This window comes from Balaenoptera physalus (genome assembly GCF_965194825.1).
Source record: "Balaenoptera physalus genome assembly, chromosome: 15".
Taxonomy (NCBI): Eukaryota; Metazoa; Chordata; class Mammalia; order Artiodactyla; family Balaenopteridae; genus Balaenoptera; species Balaenoptera physalus.
The window spans coordinates 96,137,773-96,155,022 of record NC_138894.1 but is presented as its reverse complement, the minus strand read 5'-3'; the positions used below and the strand labels follow the sequence as shown (position 1 = coordinate 96,155,022).

Here is a 17,250-nt window from a genome sequence, read left to right as displayed (position 1 = left end):
ACTGGCTGTTAACCTGTTCAAGCTAGGATTAATAGACAGCGTTTCTCCAGCTGCTTTTCTTGTTTTGGCTGTATGGACAGTATATTTCTCTAGAGAGGGGCATTTCTCTTTCTGACGTGTCATGAGGCTGTGTGTGTGCTTCCCTCTCGATTTCTGCTCTTCGAGATTTTTAAGCAGTATGAGACCTTCCCAGTGGTACCAAGAGAGAAGCGGAGGAAGCTGTTTCCCACTTTAGCCCTGGCTTTCTCCCAGACACCCCCAGGAGAGCCACGGGCAAGGGGGACGTGGCTAAGGAGGACCGGTGCTGGCTCTTCCTCTTCCTGCTCTCGGCCATCTGGATAGAGTCCCAACTCCAGATGCGAGTCACAGGGAGGCACGTGGAGCGTCACCTGTCGCCGGCGTCTGCCTGCGTCCACCTCCCAGAGCTGCGGGAGTCTGGTCCAGCACAGACAGGCTCTGGTGGAAAGCTCGACAGTTTGGGACAGGGATGTCTGTTACTCCATAGAAGACGGTGCTTGGAGAGAAGATGGTGTGAGGGCCCAGAGCAGACAGAACTGCAGGCATGTTCTTTTGGTCTTCCAAAAGGTCTTTGTTCTGTCTGCGTTAGTTAGGACTTCCAGTACCATGTTCAGTAGGAGTGGTAAAAAGGGGAGGGCATCTCGGCATTATTCAGGACCTTAGGGGGAAAGCATCTAGTTTTTCACCATTGATTATGTTGTTAGCTGTAGGTTTTTATAGATGTTCTTTATCAAATTGAGGACGTTTTCCTCTATTCTTAGTTTGCTGAGAGTTTTAATCATGAATGGGTGGTATATTTTGTCAAATGCTTTTTCTGTTTCTCTTGATTTATTGTGTGATTTTTCTTGTTTAGCTTGTTTGATGTGATGGGTTACGTTAATTGATTTTTGAATGTTGAACCAACCTTGCATACCTGGAATAAATCCCAGTTGGTCATGGTGGATAATTTCTTTTATACACTGTTAGTTTTGATTTGCTAACTTTTTGTTGGATTTGGTTTAGTTGGATTTGACTTGCTAATTTTGTTGAGGATTTTTGTATCTATGTTCATCTGTAGTTTTCCTTTCTTATAATACTGATTTTTTCCTGATTGTTCTGTAAGGGCAATGCTGGCCTCGTAGAATGAATTACGGAGCATCCCCTCCACTTCTGTTTTCTGGAAGAGATTGTCGAGAATTGGTGCCAGTTCTTCCTTAAATGTTTTATAGAATTCATCAGTGAAACCATCTGGGCCTCGGCCTGGTGCCTTCTACTTTTGGAAGGTTATTATTTATTGATTTCATTTCTTAAGTAGATATTGGCCTATTTAGATTGTCTGTTTCTCCTTGTATGAGTTTTAGTAAGTAGGTTGTGTCTTTCAAGGAGTTGGTCCATTTCATCTAGGTTATAAAATTTGTTGACATAGATTTGTTCATCATATTCCTTTATTTTCCTTTTAATGTCCATGTGATCAGTAGTGATGACCCCTTTTTCATTTCTGATATTAGTAATTCATGTCTTCTCTCTTTTTTCTTGGTTAGCCTGGCTTGAGTTTTATAAATTTTATTGATTTTTGTCAAAGAACTAGGTTTGGATTTTGATCATTTTCTCTATTTTTTTTTTTTTAACATCTTTATTGAAGTATAATTGCCTTACACTGGTGTGTTAGCTTCTGCTTTATAACAAAGTGAATCAGTTATACATATACAATATGTTCCCATTTCTCTTCCCTCTTGCATCTCCCTCCCTCCCACCCTCCCCGTCCCACCCCTCTAGGTGGTCACAAAGCACCGAGCTGATCTCCCTGTGCTATGCGGCTGCTTCCCACTAGTTATCTATTTTATAATTGGTAGTGTATATATGTCCATGACACTCTCTTACCCCGTCACATCTCACCCCACCCCCTCCCCATATCCTCAAGTCCATTCTCTAGTAGGTCTGTGTCTTTATTCCCGTCTTGCCACTAGGTTCTTCATGGCCTTTTTTTTTTTTTTTTTTCCCCTTAGATTCCGTATATATGTGTTAGCATACTGTATTTGTTTTTCTCTTTCTGACTTACTTCACTCTGTATGACAGACTCTAACTCCATCCACCTCATTACAAATACCTCCATTTCATTTCTTTTTATGGCTGAGTAATATTCCATTGTATATATGTGCCACATCTTCTTTATCCATTCGTCTGTCGATGGACATTTAGGTTGCTTCCATGTCCTGGCTATTGTAAATAGAGCTGCAATGAACATTTTGGTACATGACTCTTTTTGACCTATGGTTTTCTCAGGGTATATGCCCAGTAGTGGGATTGCTGGGTCGTATGGTAGTTCTATTTGTAGTTTTTTAAGGAACCTCCATACTGTTCTCCATAGTGGCTGTATCAATTTACATTCCCACCAACAGTGCAAGAGTGTTCCCTTTCCTCCACACCCTCTCCAGCATTTACTGTTTCTAGATTTTTTGATGATGGCCATTCTGACCGGTGTGAGATGATATCTCATTGTAGTTTTGATTTGCATTTCTCTAATGATTAATGATGTTGAGCATTCTTTCATGTGTCTGTAGGCCATCTGTATATCTTCTTTGGAGAAATGTCTATTTAGGTCTTCGGCCCATTTTTGGATGGGGTTGTTCGTTTTTTTGTTATTGAGCTGCATGAGCTGCGTGTAAATCTTGGAGATTAATCCTTTGTCAGTTGCTTCATTTGCAAATATTTTCTCCCATTCTGATGGTTGTCTTTTGGTCTTGTTTATGGTTTCCTTTGCTGTGCAAAAGCTTTTAAGTTTCATTAGGTCCCATTTGTTTATTTGTGTTCTTATTTCCATTTCTCTGGGAGCTGGGTCAAAAAGAATCTTGCTGTGATGTATGTCATAGAGTGTTCTGCCTATGTTTTCCTCTAAGAGTTTGATAGTGCCTGTCCTTACACTTAGGTCTTTAATCCATTTTGAGTTTATTTTTGTGCATGGTGTCAGGGAGTGTTCTAATTTCATACTTTTACATGTACCTGTCCAATTTTCCCAGCACCACTTATTGAAGAGGCTGTCTTTTCTCCACTGTATATGCTTGCCTCCTTTATCAAAAATAAGGTGACCATATGTGTGTGGGTTTATCGCTGGGCTTTCTATCCTGTTCCATTGATCTATATTTCTGTTTTTGTGCCAGTACCAAACTGTCTTGATTACTGAAGCTTTGTAATATAGTCTGAAGTCAGGGAGCCTGATTCCCCCAGCTCCATTTTTCGTTCTCAAGATTGCTTTGGCTATTCGGGGTCTTTTGTGTTTCCATACAAATTGTGAAATTTTTTGTTCTAGTTCTGTGAAAAATGCCAGTGGTAGTTTGATAGGGATTGCATTGAATCTGTAGATTGCTTTGGGTAGTAGAGTCATTTTCACAATGTTGATTCTTCCAATCCAGGAACATGGTATATCTCTCCATCTATTTGTATCATCTTTAATTTCTTTCATCATTGTCTTATAATTTTCTGCATACAGGTCTTTTGTCTCCTTAGGTAGGCTTATTCCTAGATATTTTATTCTTTTTGTTGCAATGGTAAATGGGAGTGTTTTCTTAATTTCACTTTCAGATTTTTCGTCATTAGTGTATAGAAATGCAAGAGATTTCTGTGCATTAATTTTGTATCCTGCTACTTTACCAAATTCATTGATTAGGTCTAGGAGTTTTCTGGTAGCATCTTTAGGATTCTCTATGTATAGTATCATGTCATCTGCAAATAGTGACAGCTTTACTTCTTCTTTTCCGATTTGGATTCCTTTTATTTCTTTGTCTTCTCTGATTGCTGTGGCTAACACTTCCAAAACTATGTTGAATAATAGTGGTGAGAGTGGGCAACCTTGTCTTGTTCCTGATCTTAGTGGAAATGGTTTCAGTTTTTCACCATTGAGGACAATGTTGGCTGTGGGTTTGTCATATATGGCCTTTATTATGTTGAGGAAAGTTCCCTCTATGCCTACTTTCTGCAGGGCTTTTATCATAAATGGGTGTTGAATTTTGTCGAAAGCTTTCTCTGCATCTATTGAGATGATCATATGGTTTTTCTCCTTCAATTTGTTAATATGATGTATCACATTGATTGATTTGCGTATATTGAAGAATCCTTGCATTCCTGGGATAAACCCCACTTGATCATGGTGTATGATCCTTTTAATGTGCTGTTGGATTCTGTTTGCTAGTATTTTGTTGAGGATTTTTGCATCTATGTTCATCAGTGATATTGGCCTGTAGTTTTCTTTCTTTGTGACATCTTTGTCTGGTTTTGGTATCAGGGTGATGGTGGCCTCATAGAATGAGTTTGGGAGTGTTCCTCCCTCTGCAATATTTTGGAAGAGTTTGAGAAGGATAGGTGTTAGCTCTTCTCTAAATGTTTGATAGAATTCACCTGTGAAGCCATCTGGTCCTGGGCTTTTGTTTGTTGGAAGGTTTTTAATCACAGTTTCAATTTCAGTGCTTGTGATTGGTCTGTTCATATTTTCTATTTCTTCCTGGTTCAGTCTCGGCAGTTTGTGCATTTCTAAGAATCTATCCATTTCTTGCAGGTTGTCCATTTTATTGGCATAGAGTTGCTTGTAGTAATCTCTCATGATCTTTTGTATTTCTGCAGTGTCAGTGGTTACTTCTCCTTTTTCATTTCTAATTCTATTGATCTGAGTCTTCTCCCTTTTTCTCTTGATGAGTCTGGCTAATGGTTTATCAATTTTGTTTATCTTCTCAAAGAACCAGCTTTTAGTTTCATTGATTTTTGCTATTGTTTCCTTCATTTCTTTTTCATTTATTTCTGACCTGATCTTTATAATTTCTTTCCTTCTGCTGGCTTTGGGGTTTTTTTGTTCTTCTTTCTCTAATTGCTTTAGGTGCAAGGTTAGGTTGTTTATTCGAGATGTTTCCTGTTTCTTGAGGTAGGCTTGTATTGCTATAAACTTCCCTCTTAGCACTGCTTTTGCTGCGTCCCATAGGTTTTGGGTCGTCGTATCTCCATTGTCATTTGTTTCTAGGTATTTTTTGATTTCTCCTTTGATTTCTTCAGTGATCACTTCGTTATTAAGTAATGTATTGTGTAGCCTCCATGTGTTTGTATTTTTTACAGATCTTTTCCTGTAATTGATATCTAGTCTCATAGCGTTGTGGTCGGAAAAGATACTTGATACGATTTCAATTTTCTTAAATTTACCAAGGCTTGATTTGTGACCCAAGATATGATCTATCCTGGAGAATGTTCCATGAGCACTTGAGAAAAATGTGTATTCTGTTGTTTTTGGGTGGAATGTCCTATAAATATCAATTAAGTCCATCTTGTTTAATGTATCATTTAAAGCTTGTGTTTCCTTATTTATTTTCATTTTGGATGATCTGTCCATTGGTGAAAGTGGGGTGTTAAAGTCCCCTACTATGATTGTGTTGCTGTCGATTTCCCCTTTTATGGCTGTTAGTATTTGCCTTATGTATTGAGGTGCTCCTATGTTGGGTGCATAAATATTTACAATTGTTATACCTTCCTCTTGGATCGATCCCTTGATCATTATATAGTGTCCTTCTTTGTCTCTTGTAATAGTCTTTATTTTAAAGTCTATTTTGTCTGATATGAGAATTGCTACTCCAGCTTTCTTTTGATTTCCATTTGCATGGAATATCTTTTTCCATCCCCTCACTTTCAGTCTATATGTGTCTCTAGGTCTGAAGTGGGTCTCTTGTAGACAGCATATATATGGGCCTTGTTTTTGTATCCATTCAGCCAGCCTGTGTCTTTTGGTGGGAGCATTTAGTCCATTTACATTCAAGGTAATTATCGATATGTATGTTCCTATTCCCATTTTCTTAAATGTTTTGGGTTTGTTATTGTAGGTGTTTTCCTTCTCTTGTTTTTCTTGCCTAGAGAAGTTCCTTCAGCATTTGTTGTAAAGCTGGTTTGGTGGTGCTGAACTCTCTCAGCTTTTGCTTGTCTGTAAAGGTTTTAATTTCTCCATCGAATCTGAATGAGATCCTTGCTGGGTAGTGTAATCTTGGCTGTAGGTTTTTCTCCTTCATCACTTTAAGTATATCCTGCCACTCCCTTCTGGCTTGCAGAGTTTCTGCTGAAAGATCAGATGTTAACCTTATGGGGATTCCCTTGTGTGTTATTTGTTTTTTTTCCCTTGCTGCCTTTAATATGTTTTCCTTATATTTAATTTTTGACAGTTTGATTAATATGTGTCTTGGTGTGTTTCTCCTTGGGTTTATCCTGTATGGGACTCTCTGTGCTTCCAGGACTTGATTAACTATTTCCTTTCCCATATTAGGGAAGTTTTCAACTATAATCTCTTCAAATATTTTCTCAGTCCCTTTCTTTTTCTCTTCTTCTTCTGGGACCCCTATAATTCGAATGTTGGTGCGTTTAATGTTGTCCCAGAGGTCTCTGAGACTGTCCTCAGTTCTTTTCATTCTTTTTTCTTTATCCTGCTCTGTAGTAGTTATTTCCACCATTTTATCTTCCAGGTCACTTATCCTTTCTTCTGCCTCAGTTATTCTGCTATTGATCCCGTCTAGAGTATTTTTAATTTCATTTATTGTGTTTTTCATCATTGCTTGGTTCCTCTTTAGTTCTTCTACGTCCTTGTTAAATGTTTCTTGCATTTTGTCTATTCTATTTCCAAGATTTTGGATCATCCTTACTATCATTATTCTGAATTCTTTTTCAGGTAGACTACCTATTTCCTCTTCATTTGTTAAGTCTGGTGTGTTCTGACCCTGCTCCTTCATCTGCTGTGTGTTTTTCTGTCGTCTCATTTTGCTTATCTTACTGTGTTTGGGGTCTCCTTTTCACAGGCTGCAGGTTCGTAGTTCCCGTTGTTTTTGGTATCTGTCCCCAGTGGCTAAGGTTGGTTCAGTGGGTTGTGTAGGCTTCCTGGTGGAGGGAACTAGTGCCTGAGCTCTGGTGGATGAGGTTGGATCTTGTCTTTCTGGTGGGCACGTCCATGTCTGGCAGTGTATTTTGGGGTGTCTGTGGCCTTATTATGATTTTAGGCAGCCTCTCTGCTAATGGATGGGGCTGTGTTCCTGTCTTGCTAGTTGTTTGGCATAGGGTGTCCAGCACTGTAGCTTGCTGGTCGTTGAGTGAAGCTGGGTCTTGATGTTGAGATGGAGATCTCTGAGAGATTTTTGCCGTTTGGTATTACGTGGAGCTGGGAGGTCTCTTGTGGACCAGTGTCCTGAAGTTGGCTCTCCCACCTCAGAGGCACGGCCCTGATGCCTGGCTGGAGCACCAAGAGCCTTTCGTCCACACGGCTCAGAGTAAAAGAGAGAAAAAATAGAAAGAAAGAAAGAAAGAGGCTATAATATAGTGAAGTAAAATAAAGCTATTGTAAAGCAAAGCTATACAGACAGAATCTCACCCAGAAGCATATACATATACACTCACAAATAAAAGGAAAAGGGGAAAAATTAATATATCCTGCTCCCAAAGTCCACCTCCTGAATTTGGGATGATTCGTTGTCTATTCAGGTATTCAACAGATGCAGGCACATCAAGTTGTTTGTGGAGTTTTAATGCGCTGCTTCTGAGGCTGCTGGGAGAGATTTCCCCTTCTCTTCCCTGTTCGCACAGCTCCTGTGGTTCAGCTTTGGATTTGGCCCCGCCTCTGCCTCTGCGTGTCGGTCGCCTGAGGGCGTCTATTCCCCGCCCAGACAGGACGGGGTTAAAGGCGCAGCTGCTTCGGGGGCTCTGGCTCACTCAGGCCGCGGGGAGGGAGGTGTACAGAGGAGGCGGGGTGAGCCTGCGGCGGCCGAGGCCGGCGTGACGTTGCACCAGCCTGAGGCGGGCAGTGCGTTCTCCCGGGGAAGTTGTCCCTGGATCACGGGACCCTGGCCGTGGCGGGCTGCACAGGCTCCCGGGAGGGGCGGTGTGGAGAGTGACCTGTGCTCACACACAGGCTTTTTGGAGGCGGCAGCAGCAGCCCCAGCGTCTCACGCCCGTCTCTGGGGTCCGTGCTGATCGCCGCAGCTCGCGCCTTTCTCTGGAGTTCGTTTAGGCGGCGCTCTGAATCCCCTCTCCTTGCGCGCAGCGAAACAAAGAGGCAAGAAAAAGTCTCTTGCCTCTTCGGCAGCTGCAGACTTTTTCCCGGTCTCCCTCCCAGCCAGCTGTTGTGCGCTAATCCCTTCAGGCTGTGTTCACGCCGCCAGCCCCAGTCCTCTCCCTGCGATCCGACTGAAGCCGAGCCTCAGCTCCCAGCCCCGCCCGCCGAGCAGACAAGCCTCTCGGGCTGGTGAGTGCTGCTCGGCGCCGAGCCTCTGTGCAGGAGTCTCTCCGTTTTTTCCTCTGCGCCCCTGTTGCTGTGGGGTCTGCGCTGATCGCCGCGGCTCGCGCCCTTCTCTGGAGTTCGTTTAGGCGGCGCTCTGAATCCCCTCTCCTTGCGCGCTGCGAAACAAAGAGGCAAGAAAAAGTCTCTTGCCTCTTCGGCAGCTGCAGACTTTTTCCCGGTCTCCCTCCCAGCCAGCTGTTGTGCGCTAATCCCTTCAGGCTGTGTTCACACCGCCAGCCTCAGTCCTCTCCCTGCGATCCAACCGAAGCCGAGCCTCAGCTCCCAGCCCCGCCCGCCCCGGCGGGGGAGCAGACAAGCCTCTCGGGCTGGAGAGTGCTGCTCGGCGCCGATCCTCTGTGCGGGAATCTCTCCGTTTTTCCCTCTGCGCCCCTGTTGCTGTGGGATCCGCGCTGGTAGCTGTGGCTCGCGCCCGTCTCTGAAGTTCGTTTAGGCGGCGCTCTGAATCCCCTCTCCTCGCGCACCAGGAAACAAAGAGGGAAGAAAAAGTCTCTTGCCTCTTCGGCAGCTGAAGACTTTTTCCCGGACTCCCTCCCGGCTAGCTGTGGTGCACTAACCCCTTCAGGCTGTGTTCACGCCGCCAGCCCCAGTCCTCTCCCTGCGATCCAACCGAAGCCCGAGCCTCAGCTCCCAGCCCCGCCCGCCCCGGCGGGGGAGCAGACAAGCCTCTCGGGCTGGAGAGTGCTGGTCAGCACCGCTCCTCCGTGCGGGAACCTCTCCGCTTTGCCCTCCGCACCCCTGTGGCTGCGCTCTCCTCCGTGGCTCCGAAGCTTCCCCCCTCTGCCACCCGCAGTCTCTGCCCGCGAAGGGGCTTCCTAGTGCGTGGAAATCTTTCCTCCTTCACAGCTCCCTCCCACTGGTGCAGGTGCCGTCCCTATTCTTTTGTCTCTGTTATTTCTTTTTTCTTTTGCCCTACCCAAGTACGGGGGGAGTTTCTTGCCTTTTTGGAGGTCGGACGTTTTCTGCCAGCGTTCAGTGGGTGTTCTGTAGGAGCAGTTCCACGTGTAGATGTATTTCTACTGTATCTGTGGGAAGGAAGGTGATCTCCGCGTCTTACTCTTCCGCCATCTTCTCTCCCCAGGCTCAAAATTTTGAGGTTCTATTTCTTTTTTTTTTCTCTTCTTCTGTGTGTGGTCTAGTTTCACTTGCTCATAGGGTTCCTGCTATGTGCAGAGGGCTCGCACCCGGCATTCCTCACCAAAGCTCCCATGCGAAAAGGCTGTGCTGACGGCTGTGCCCATTTTCTCTATTGATTTCCCGTTTTCAATGTCATTACTTTCTGCTCTAACTTTTCTTTCTTTTCTTCTGCTTTTATATTGCTTGTCTTTCTCTGGTATCCTACAGTAGAAGCTTAGATGATTAATTTTAGGTCTTTTAAATATATGCATTTAGCACTGTAAAATTCCCTCTTAGCACTGCTTTTGCTGCATCCCATGAATTTTGATAAGTAGTATTTTCATTTTCATTTAGTTTGAAATATCTTCATATGTTCTTTTAAATGCAGAAACTTCCCCAGGTCCATGGGCAATTGCCAGGGCAAAGAGGAAGTAACTCCTGGCCACCTTGTCATATATTCAGCTCATTTATAAATTGGGCTTGGGAACTTCCACAGACGTTTTGTTTCTGCATTTATCTTATAAAGCTTAAAGTGTTCTAGAGATTTCTCTCCCTGCAAGTAAATTCTAAACCATGTGGGAACGACTATTGCCTGTTCTCTGTTTGATGTATAGGGATGAAAGACACAACTTACGTGTGACTTACCATGTTAGCGCAATCCCATTTTAGTGATGCCGATGGTCAAGAAATGGTTCTTTTTAGGAAGCTGAAATGACTGCTACCATGAAGTCAACTCAGTCATCCGTCTTCTTCAGACGTGGCAATTATTTAGTGTCATCAAAAAAAAAAATTCAAACATTTAAATTCAATAGTTGTCATCTTTCTTTTCTCTAGGCTCACAATCACAATAGAAACTATTTTCCATAGTATTCCTTAGTTTTGTTTGTCCTTTTGACCTTTCTTCTCTTATCCTTACTGAAGACCATAGAGCATCATACAATTTTTCAAGATAAGAAGCACAAACATGAAGCCACCTCAGTGTGGCACATGGTAGACCCTTGCTGATGGTTGCTGGTTGGACGATGGACGGACTGAGGCACAGAGAGGCTGAGCAGCTTGCAGCTGTCACACAGCTTGCTTCTAACCATCTTTAAAGTGTAGTCCAGGGACTTCTCTGGTGGCACAGTGGTTAAGAATCCACCTGCCAATGCAGGGGACACGGGTTCAAGCTCTGGTCCGGGAAGATCCCACATGCTGCAGAGCAACTAAGCCCGTGCGCCACAACTACTGAGCCTGTGCTCTAGAGCCTGCGAGCCACAACTGCTGAGCCTGTGCGCCACAACTACTGAAGCCCGCCTGCCCTAGAGCTCAGACGCCGCAACTCCTGAGCCCCGTGTGCTGCAGCTGCTGAAGCCCGCATGCCTAGAGCCCGTGCTCCGCAACAAGAAGCCACCGCGATGAGAAGCCCGTGCACCACAACCAATAGTAGCCCCCGCTCACCACAACTAGAGAAAAGCCTGCGCACAGCAACGAAGACCCAACGCAGCCAAAAAATAAAATAATAAAGTGTAGTCCAGATCTAAGTATTGAGAGGTCCCTTCTGAATCTGTGTGATTGCCCTGTGCTGGCATTGTCACATCCTTTAAGTCATTCATAATCAGCACAGGCTGTTTGATTATTTGATGGCATTTATATACTTATATACTTACTATATTACGATATATACCGATACAGATACATGTCCAAGTCATGTCAGAGGGGAATGTGACACTAACAGAAAGATTCCCTCACCCTGAGAGAACACACACACACATCCCGGAGTCAGGCTGATGCTCCGTCCTCAGGACCTGGGCCTGAGGCGCACCCTCTCTCATTTCCCTCCCCGGTAACCCGACCTATGCAACCTTCTACAGGAGCTCGACATCCCAAAGAAGTACAGGGAATCCATGAGTGTTCTGTTTTCTTTTACTGGAGCAGGCAGTGGTCTCTACCGTTCTACTCATTTTGTGATAATTTCTACACGATGGCGTAACTGTGGAAAAACGGTGACAGCCAGCTTTCTCCTTTGGTCATTGTCTAGAACATACAGCTTTACAGAGAAAACCAAGACACGTTTTATAATTGGCATCATCGCACGCTTTACCAAGGTATAAGGGACTCCGTCATCGCTTCTGCTAGAACACCTGCAGAGTCCCTGCTGCGTGGGCGCTCACCCTGAGAGGTCGCTTGGTTGTGCGTAGTTATGCAAACAGACTCACTCTGCTTTGACTTTGGTTCTAGGCTCCATGGTCCCCTTTTCGATGCGGATCCTGCATGCGGAGCTTCAGCAGTACCTGGGGAACCCCCAGGAGTCGCTGGACCGGCTGCACAGGGTGAAGGCCGTCTGCAGCAAGGTAACCATCGCTCCAAGGTGGGCCGCTGTCGCCTCCCCTCCTGGTGGAGGGCTCACCCAGACTTTCCCGCCCTCACGAGAAGCACATCACGCCACCCTGTACCCTTCCCACCACTCTGCTTCCCCCTCCTGAAAGGCAGGCTGGCCCGGTTCCTTGTGACCGTGCAATTCACTGTTCTTGCTGAATTATTCTGCGGGGGGGCGATGGGTGGTTTTTGGCAAAGCCTGAAGCCTGAAATCTTTCTTCCCGGTATTATTAGTAAATGAAAAGCAGGAGCGTTTCCTCTTGTGTAGAAATCACACACATGAACACGTGCCAGGCTGCCCGACCACTCACGCATCCTGCAAAGGCTACGTGCACCTGCTTCATGTCAAACGGAGGCATCAGAGCAGTATTTAAAGAGATAATGGTTTAAAATGTTCCAGAATCAAAGCAAATTATAGTGTATCATGACAAGTGTCATTCGTAATACTGACTCCGAAGGCAGATGAGGTTCAGAAGTGCTTCCCGAGTTATTCTGGGTTGTAAAGTAACAATTACGTGGAAGGCATCAAGTTGTATCAACAGAAGATGAGATTACTCCACTGAGTGATGGGAGGGAGAGATGTGGGGTTCAGAGTCTCCCTATCTCCAGGCAGCAGGCAGCTGCACCCCCGAGAGCCTCCGTCCTCAGACTGGAAGTGAGCCTGCCTTTCCTACCCGCCTGGCAGCCTTGCTGTGTAGCTAAGCTGCAGCGTCGTCTGTGGAAGGGCTTCCAAAGCTGTAACAGCAAGCAGTTAGGAGCGGCAGCATGTGACAGGTCTTTAAACGGTTATTTGTACTTGTCGAGTTCCTGCTTCAGTCCCCAGCTGCTCTTGGTGGATGTTCCTGGAGCTCCCGGGGGGTCGTCTGTGTTCCCAGCAGGGAAGTGGCAGGGCTTCCGCCCTCGCAGAGTGGACGTCACAGCAGGCCACCTGACACTCTTAAGCTAGAGTCTAACACTCCTTTCCTTGACTCTTAAAACATGGTTAAAATACAGTTATTTCCAGAAATAGGAAAACAAAACTTGTAATTGATACTAAATCAGCGATGTTCTAAATCACACATAGATGATCGTTTTTATTGCTTTTCACTCACTTCCGTGTCACACGGGGAAGTGCATGTGAGTTCTAAGGCGTTAACCCTCAGGCTGTCTCCCAAGGCCTCCCCGGCGGGCCCCACGCTCTCCCTGCGTCTCTCGGCACCCGCCCACCACGCCTGCTGCCACGTGCTGCTGCCCTTGACGCCACGGGCTCGGAGGTGGGACACGGGGGTGGCGGTGATGGCGGCGGTGGCCACGGGGGTGTGCTCAGTGCTCCCTCCCGCACGACGGGTGCTGTGCTCCGTGCTTTACGTTAGAGCTCCGTAATGCGCACAACCGCTGTGCGAGGCGGTGTCGTGCCTGATCTACAGACAAGGAGACGGAGCCTCCGAGGGTTAAGTGCAGCTGAGGTCCGGCCACGAGGGGCCTGCACGAGAGCAGGTCGCCGGCTGTGAACCGGCCCCCACCCACGCCTTGCACCCTCTGCGGGCCCAGCCGCAGCCCTGTTCCCCGCACGTGCAGCGTGCGCCCGGAAGCCTTGGAACGCGGCTTCGGCTTCACGCGTCACCCTGCCGGTGCCAGAGAGCGCCAGCCGCACTTCCTCTGCCAAGAGCTGCTCTCAGCGGGTCAGGGGGCGGGGGGCTCCTTGCTGGGGGCGGGGGGGCGAGTCCAGCAGGGAAGGAGATGAGTCAGCCTGTGAAATAGTCTCTCCCAGGGTGACGCTCGCACCCTGGCCCCCCGCCTCGGCTTCCCTTCCCCGGCCTGCTCCCCGGGCCTGGCCTCCTGCCCGCCCCAGACCCAGGGGGCCCAGGCTCAGCCAGCGCCCATGAGGCCTCCCAGACGCAACTTCCTGCTGGGGTGCAGCTGCGGGGTCGAGCAGGGCCCACTCGGGCCGCCCCCTGGAGTTGTCACGGGGGCTGGGGCGGGCAGGAGGCCGTGCCGGGGCTGCCCTCTGGAGCCGCCGACCGGCCAGCGCCTTGACGGCGATCGAGGGCTTCGCTCCGGGCAGGCAGCGAAACCAGGGCGTCGTTTCCGGAAGGAAAGCAGCGGTGTGGTCCACACCCCTGAAGCGCTTTGTGCCCGTCGGTTTCGTCGCGTGTGTGGCGTCTGTCGTTGCTCTGGAGGTGGTTCTTCCCAGCTGGAGGCCAGGGGTGAACGTGGAAGCAGCGCTTGGGAAGGGGGTAAAGAAGAGAGCACGAAGGCTTCCATCCTTAGTGAGAAAGTCGGCCGAGGCCCCTCTCGGTGCTTGGGAAGCACACACGCTTGCCGCGGGTGCAGGTGTGTGTGCAGATGTGCTCGGAGCACGCTGTTGGTCGCTGCCTCTCTAGCACACGTCAGGTCTTCACAGGTTCAGCCCCAGCGTGGGTTTCCCAAGTGAAAGGGGACGACCTGGGGTGGCAGCTAGAGTGAGATGCGGGCGGGCCCGGGGCAGCCGGGGTGGGAGAGGAGCAGACACCTGCCACCCGGTGGCCCTCAGCCCCGTCAGCCGGCGTCCTCTCTGCAAAGGGGTGCACTGGGATAGAGGTCTCCCGCCGCTTCCAGTCTGTGCCGCCCCGACCAAAGTAGCAGGGCACAGAGCTGGGGTGTCCCAGGGCGCTGGGCTGGGGTGTGGGGACATGATGCGGGCTCCAGACGAATGTCTCGTCTCCACGGCCGTCACGTGGGAAGTGTTTAGGATGTGACATCCGTTGTCAACACCAGCCTGCAGAATTACAATTACAGGATGGCCTCTGTGAAGGAAGTAATATGCCCTGAAGGAAGAACACTCCAGTATGTTAGTGGTGTGCGTAATGGGATTAAAGGTCATTTTTATTCTCTTTCCAGGTCTTATACAACGCATGTGTTAGTTATATAAGTAGAATTTTTTTCTATTGAAAAAAAACTAAATGAGGACTACGGGGCAAAGGGAAGATAGAATTCAGACAGCAGTACGGTTGGTAACGTACAAGGTTTATGCCACACACAGGTTGGCGCTGAGGGTCCAGGTACGCAGAGCAGAGAGGGACATAACACCAGTTATGGAACCCCCAGCATCGTTTGCTCAGAAGAAGCTGAGCTTTTCCTTACACGGAAGACTCACTGGAGAACGGTTAGAGCCTGTGTGTTCAGCCTGGTGAGAGCGCTGTCTGGATGTTTTAGGTGCGGCCCAGTTCTAGCAGAACGTCACTCTGACCTTTACGAAACGGTCCAGGGTTTTCTCTGCTGTCTTTGAAATAGGAGGTGACAAGTAAGAACCCCGTGGTGAAGTAGTAAATGTTTGGTTCAGAGGTAGTGGTATCGGTGAAGAACAAGATATACCTCGATTTAAAATAAACGTGCCCCGTGGCTTAGGAGAGCCATCCCTGTCACGCCACAGCAGCGGTACCTCTGCCCACCATCCCTGCTCCTCGGCTTCTCCGCGGGCCACTGCACCTCTGGGTCCCGTCGGCAAAGAGCCAGGGAACACGTTTCTAAGCCCGTTTGCATACGTCACGATGCCAAATCAGCGTGGGGTTTGGGTCGCCGCTGACGGGGACATGCCGCGTGGGTTTAAGTTCAGTGCTGCCCTGCCCGACAATTCGATTTCTGCAGCCTCCGCCCGCCCCACTTGAGCCCGGCTCGGGGCACCAGGTAAGGAAGTGCCTCTTTAGAGACCCTCACTGCCGAAGGAGCCCCTCGGGAAGGGACGTCGGTTTGCTCTGTTCTTGGTTGGACACCCTAATGAGGCAGAGGTGAGAGGGGTGTTTCTAGGAAGGGTTCATCTCTTCACTAAAAAGGAATTCCAACAGATGGACCTGCTCGGTTATGCTGTTTTCCTTGTAAACGAAGTTAAGAAAGGAAGAGAGAGCAGACATTGTCCGCCCTCCCCCTGCCAGCCGCTCTGGGAAGCACCCAGCTGGGCTGGCCATCGGCGTGCTGACCACGCCCGCCGCTGCCCGGCTTCGCCTGACGCCCATGGTCCCCATGTCCCTCTGTCCTGCTGCTCCAGCAGAGAACAAATTGATGGAGGCTTCATCAGATAAGATGGGAGTGACTGGCAAGTGAAGGGAGGTGATGGCTCCTGCTGCCTGGTCGAGGCCGCATCTCTGCCCTTTGCCATCGACACTCACGCTCCTGGGCCCGGGTGTGCTCAGAGGGCCCAGAAGGAGGAGGTGACAGGAGCGTCCCCGTCGTCAGGGTTTGCAAGATTTGTATCCTGACTCAGCTCACGGTGGAAATTCGCGCCTTTGGAAACTCCAGGTTGCATCATTGCAGATCCCAGAACAAAGACTTGGGAATGTCGACCACACCCCTCAGCAGCCCCAGCCCCGTGTGAAAGCTGATGTGCCAGAGGTGACCCACAGTGTCCGTAAGGTCACCGGAGTTGGCAGGTGGTCCCGCCCGACACCTGCGTGATAGCCCAGCAACAGGCAGCCCTCGGTGGAACAGAGAGGTCTGGAATCTCCATCCTGGCATTGTTTACCTTGGCATCGAAGGTTCTCACTCTCTGACCTGCATGGAAAGAGAGAGCATTGCTTCAAGGTGTGACGCCCTGCCGGGGGGATGTCCACAGGCCGTGGCTGGAGGGGCTTTGGAGTCAGGCAGACGGGTGTTTCCAGGTGTGACCCTGACTTCCTGGGGGGGTGACCAGCCTGTGGAAGCCTGGGGAGGAGGAGTGTCGCCAGCCACCTCCAGGCTGCCGTGTGGGTTAGACGGCCAGCGACCTGGCCCAGTGCGTGGTCCACGCGAGTGTTTAATGTTCCTGCGGTGGCTTGGAGCAACTCCAAGAAGCCTCTCTTCACTTTGAAAAGCCTCTTTTCCAGAAGGTCCCCTAGGACCTGGTAGGGCTGAGAAGGCCCCAGGACTTTCCAGAGAAATCTAAGCCCCTCTAGGGAGACCTGCTCTCACCTCAGTCTGAACACCGCAGGTCATTAGTGAGTCCTTGGGTCCTTGAGTTAGGGCCGGCCCCCAGGGGTCCAAAGACTGGACGCTTTGTGCATAAACCCGGTCCCTAGACCTTCCCCACCCACAGCCCGTGACAGGCCGACAAAGGACAGGACCAGGGCTCCTTCCCCGGGAGCTCTCCCACAAACCGAGGTCCCCAGACCACCCATGCTGGTGTTGCCTGGAGCCCATCAGAAGGGCATGGTTTGGGCTGCACCCCGCATATGACTCAGAACCTGGAGTTTAAAATACCGGAGTCCAAGGTCACGCGTATGCACCAGGGCCCACGAACTTCTAGGGTTTCTGGAGAGGTGTAAATGGGGTGTTTCTTGTGGGCTGCTCAAGTTCGCTGGGAACCCAAAAATGTTTGTAAGTGATCTTCCAAACCCAGGGTAACTGCAGAGAAGTCGGGGCATGGGTTTGGTCCCTTTAAATATGAGTAGGTGATGCATTGCCTGTTTGAGATCAAGTGGTCCTTTATATATAAATTTTATTTATTTGCTTTTGGCTGTGTCGGGTCTTCGTTGCTGCGCGCGGGC

At 48.6% G+C, this 17,250-nt stretch overlaps 1 protein-coding gene across 4 annotated transcripts in view; it reads left to right on the top strand.

Moving 5' to 3' along the window:
* The window catches only part of TRAPPC12 (trafficking protein particle complex subunit 12), a 73,604-nt gene that overhangs the window by 37,050 nt on the left and 19,304 nt on the right, over positions 1-17,250 (top strand). For all 4 annotated transcript variants that reach the window (XR_014254126.1, XM_082427039.1, XM_082427037.1 and 1 more), the window contains exon 6: positions 11,636-11,748. Coding sequence is in view for 3 of the 4 variants with exons in the window: in XM_082427039.1 (XP_082283165.1) it covers positions 11,636-11,748 (113 nt within the window). In the remaining variant the exon portion in view is untranslated. The remainder of the gene's footprint in view (positions 1-11,635; positions 11,749-17,250) is intronic.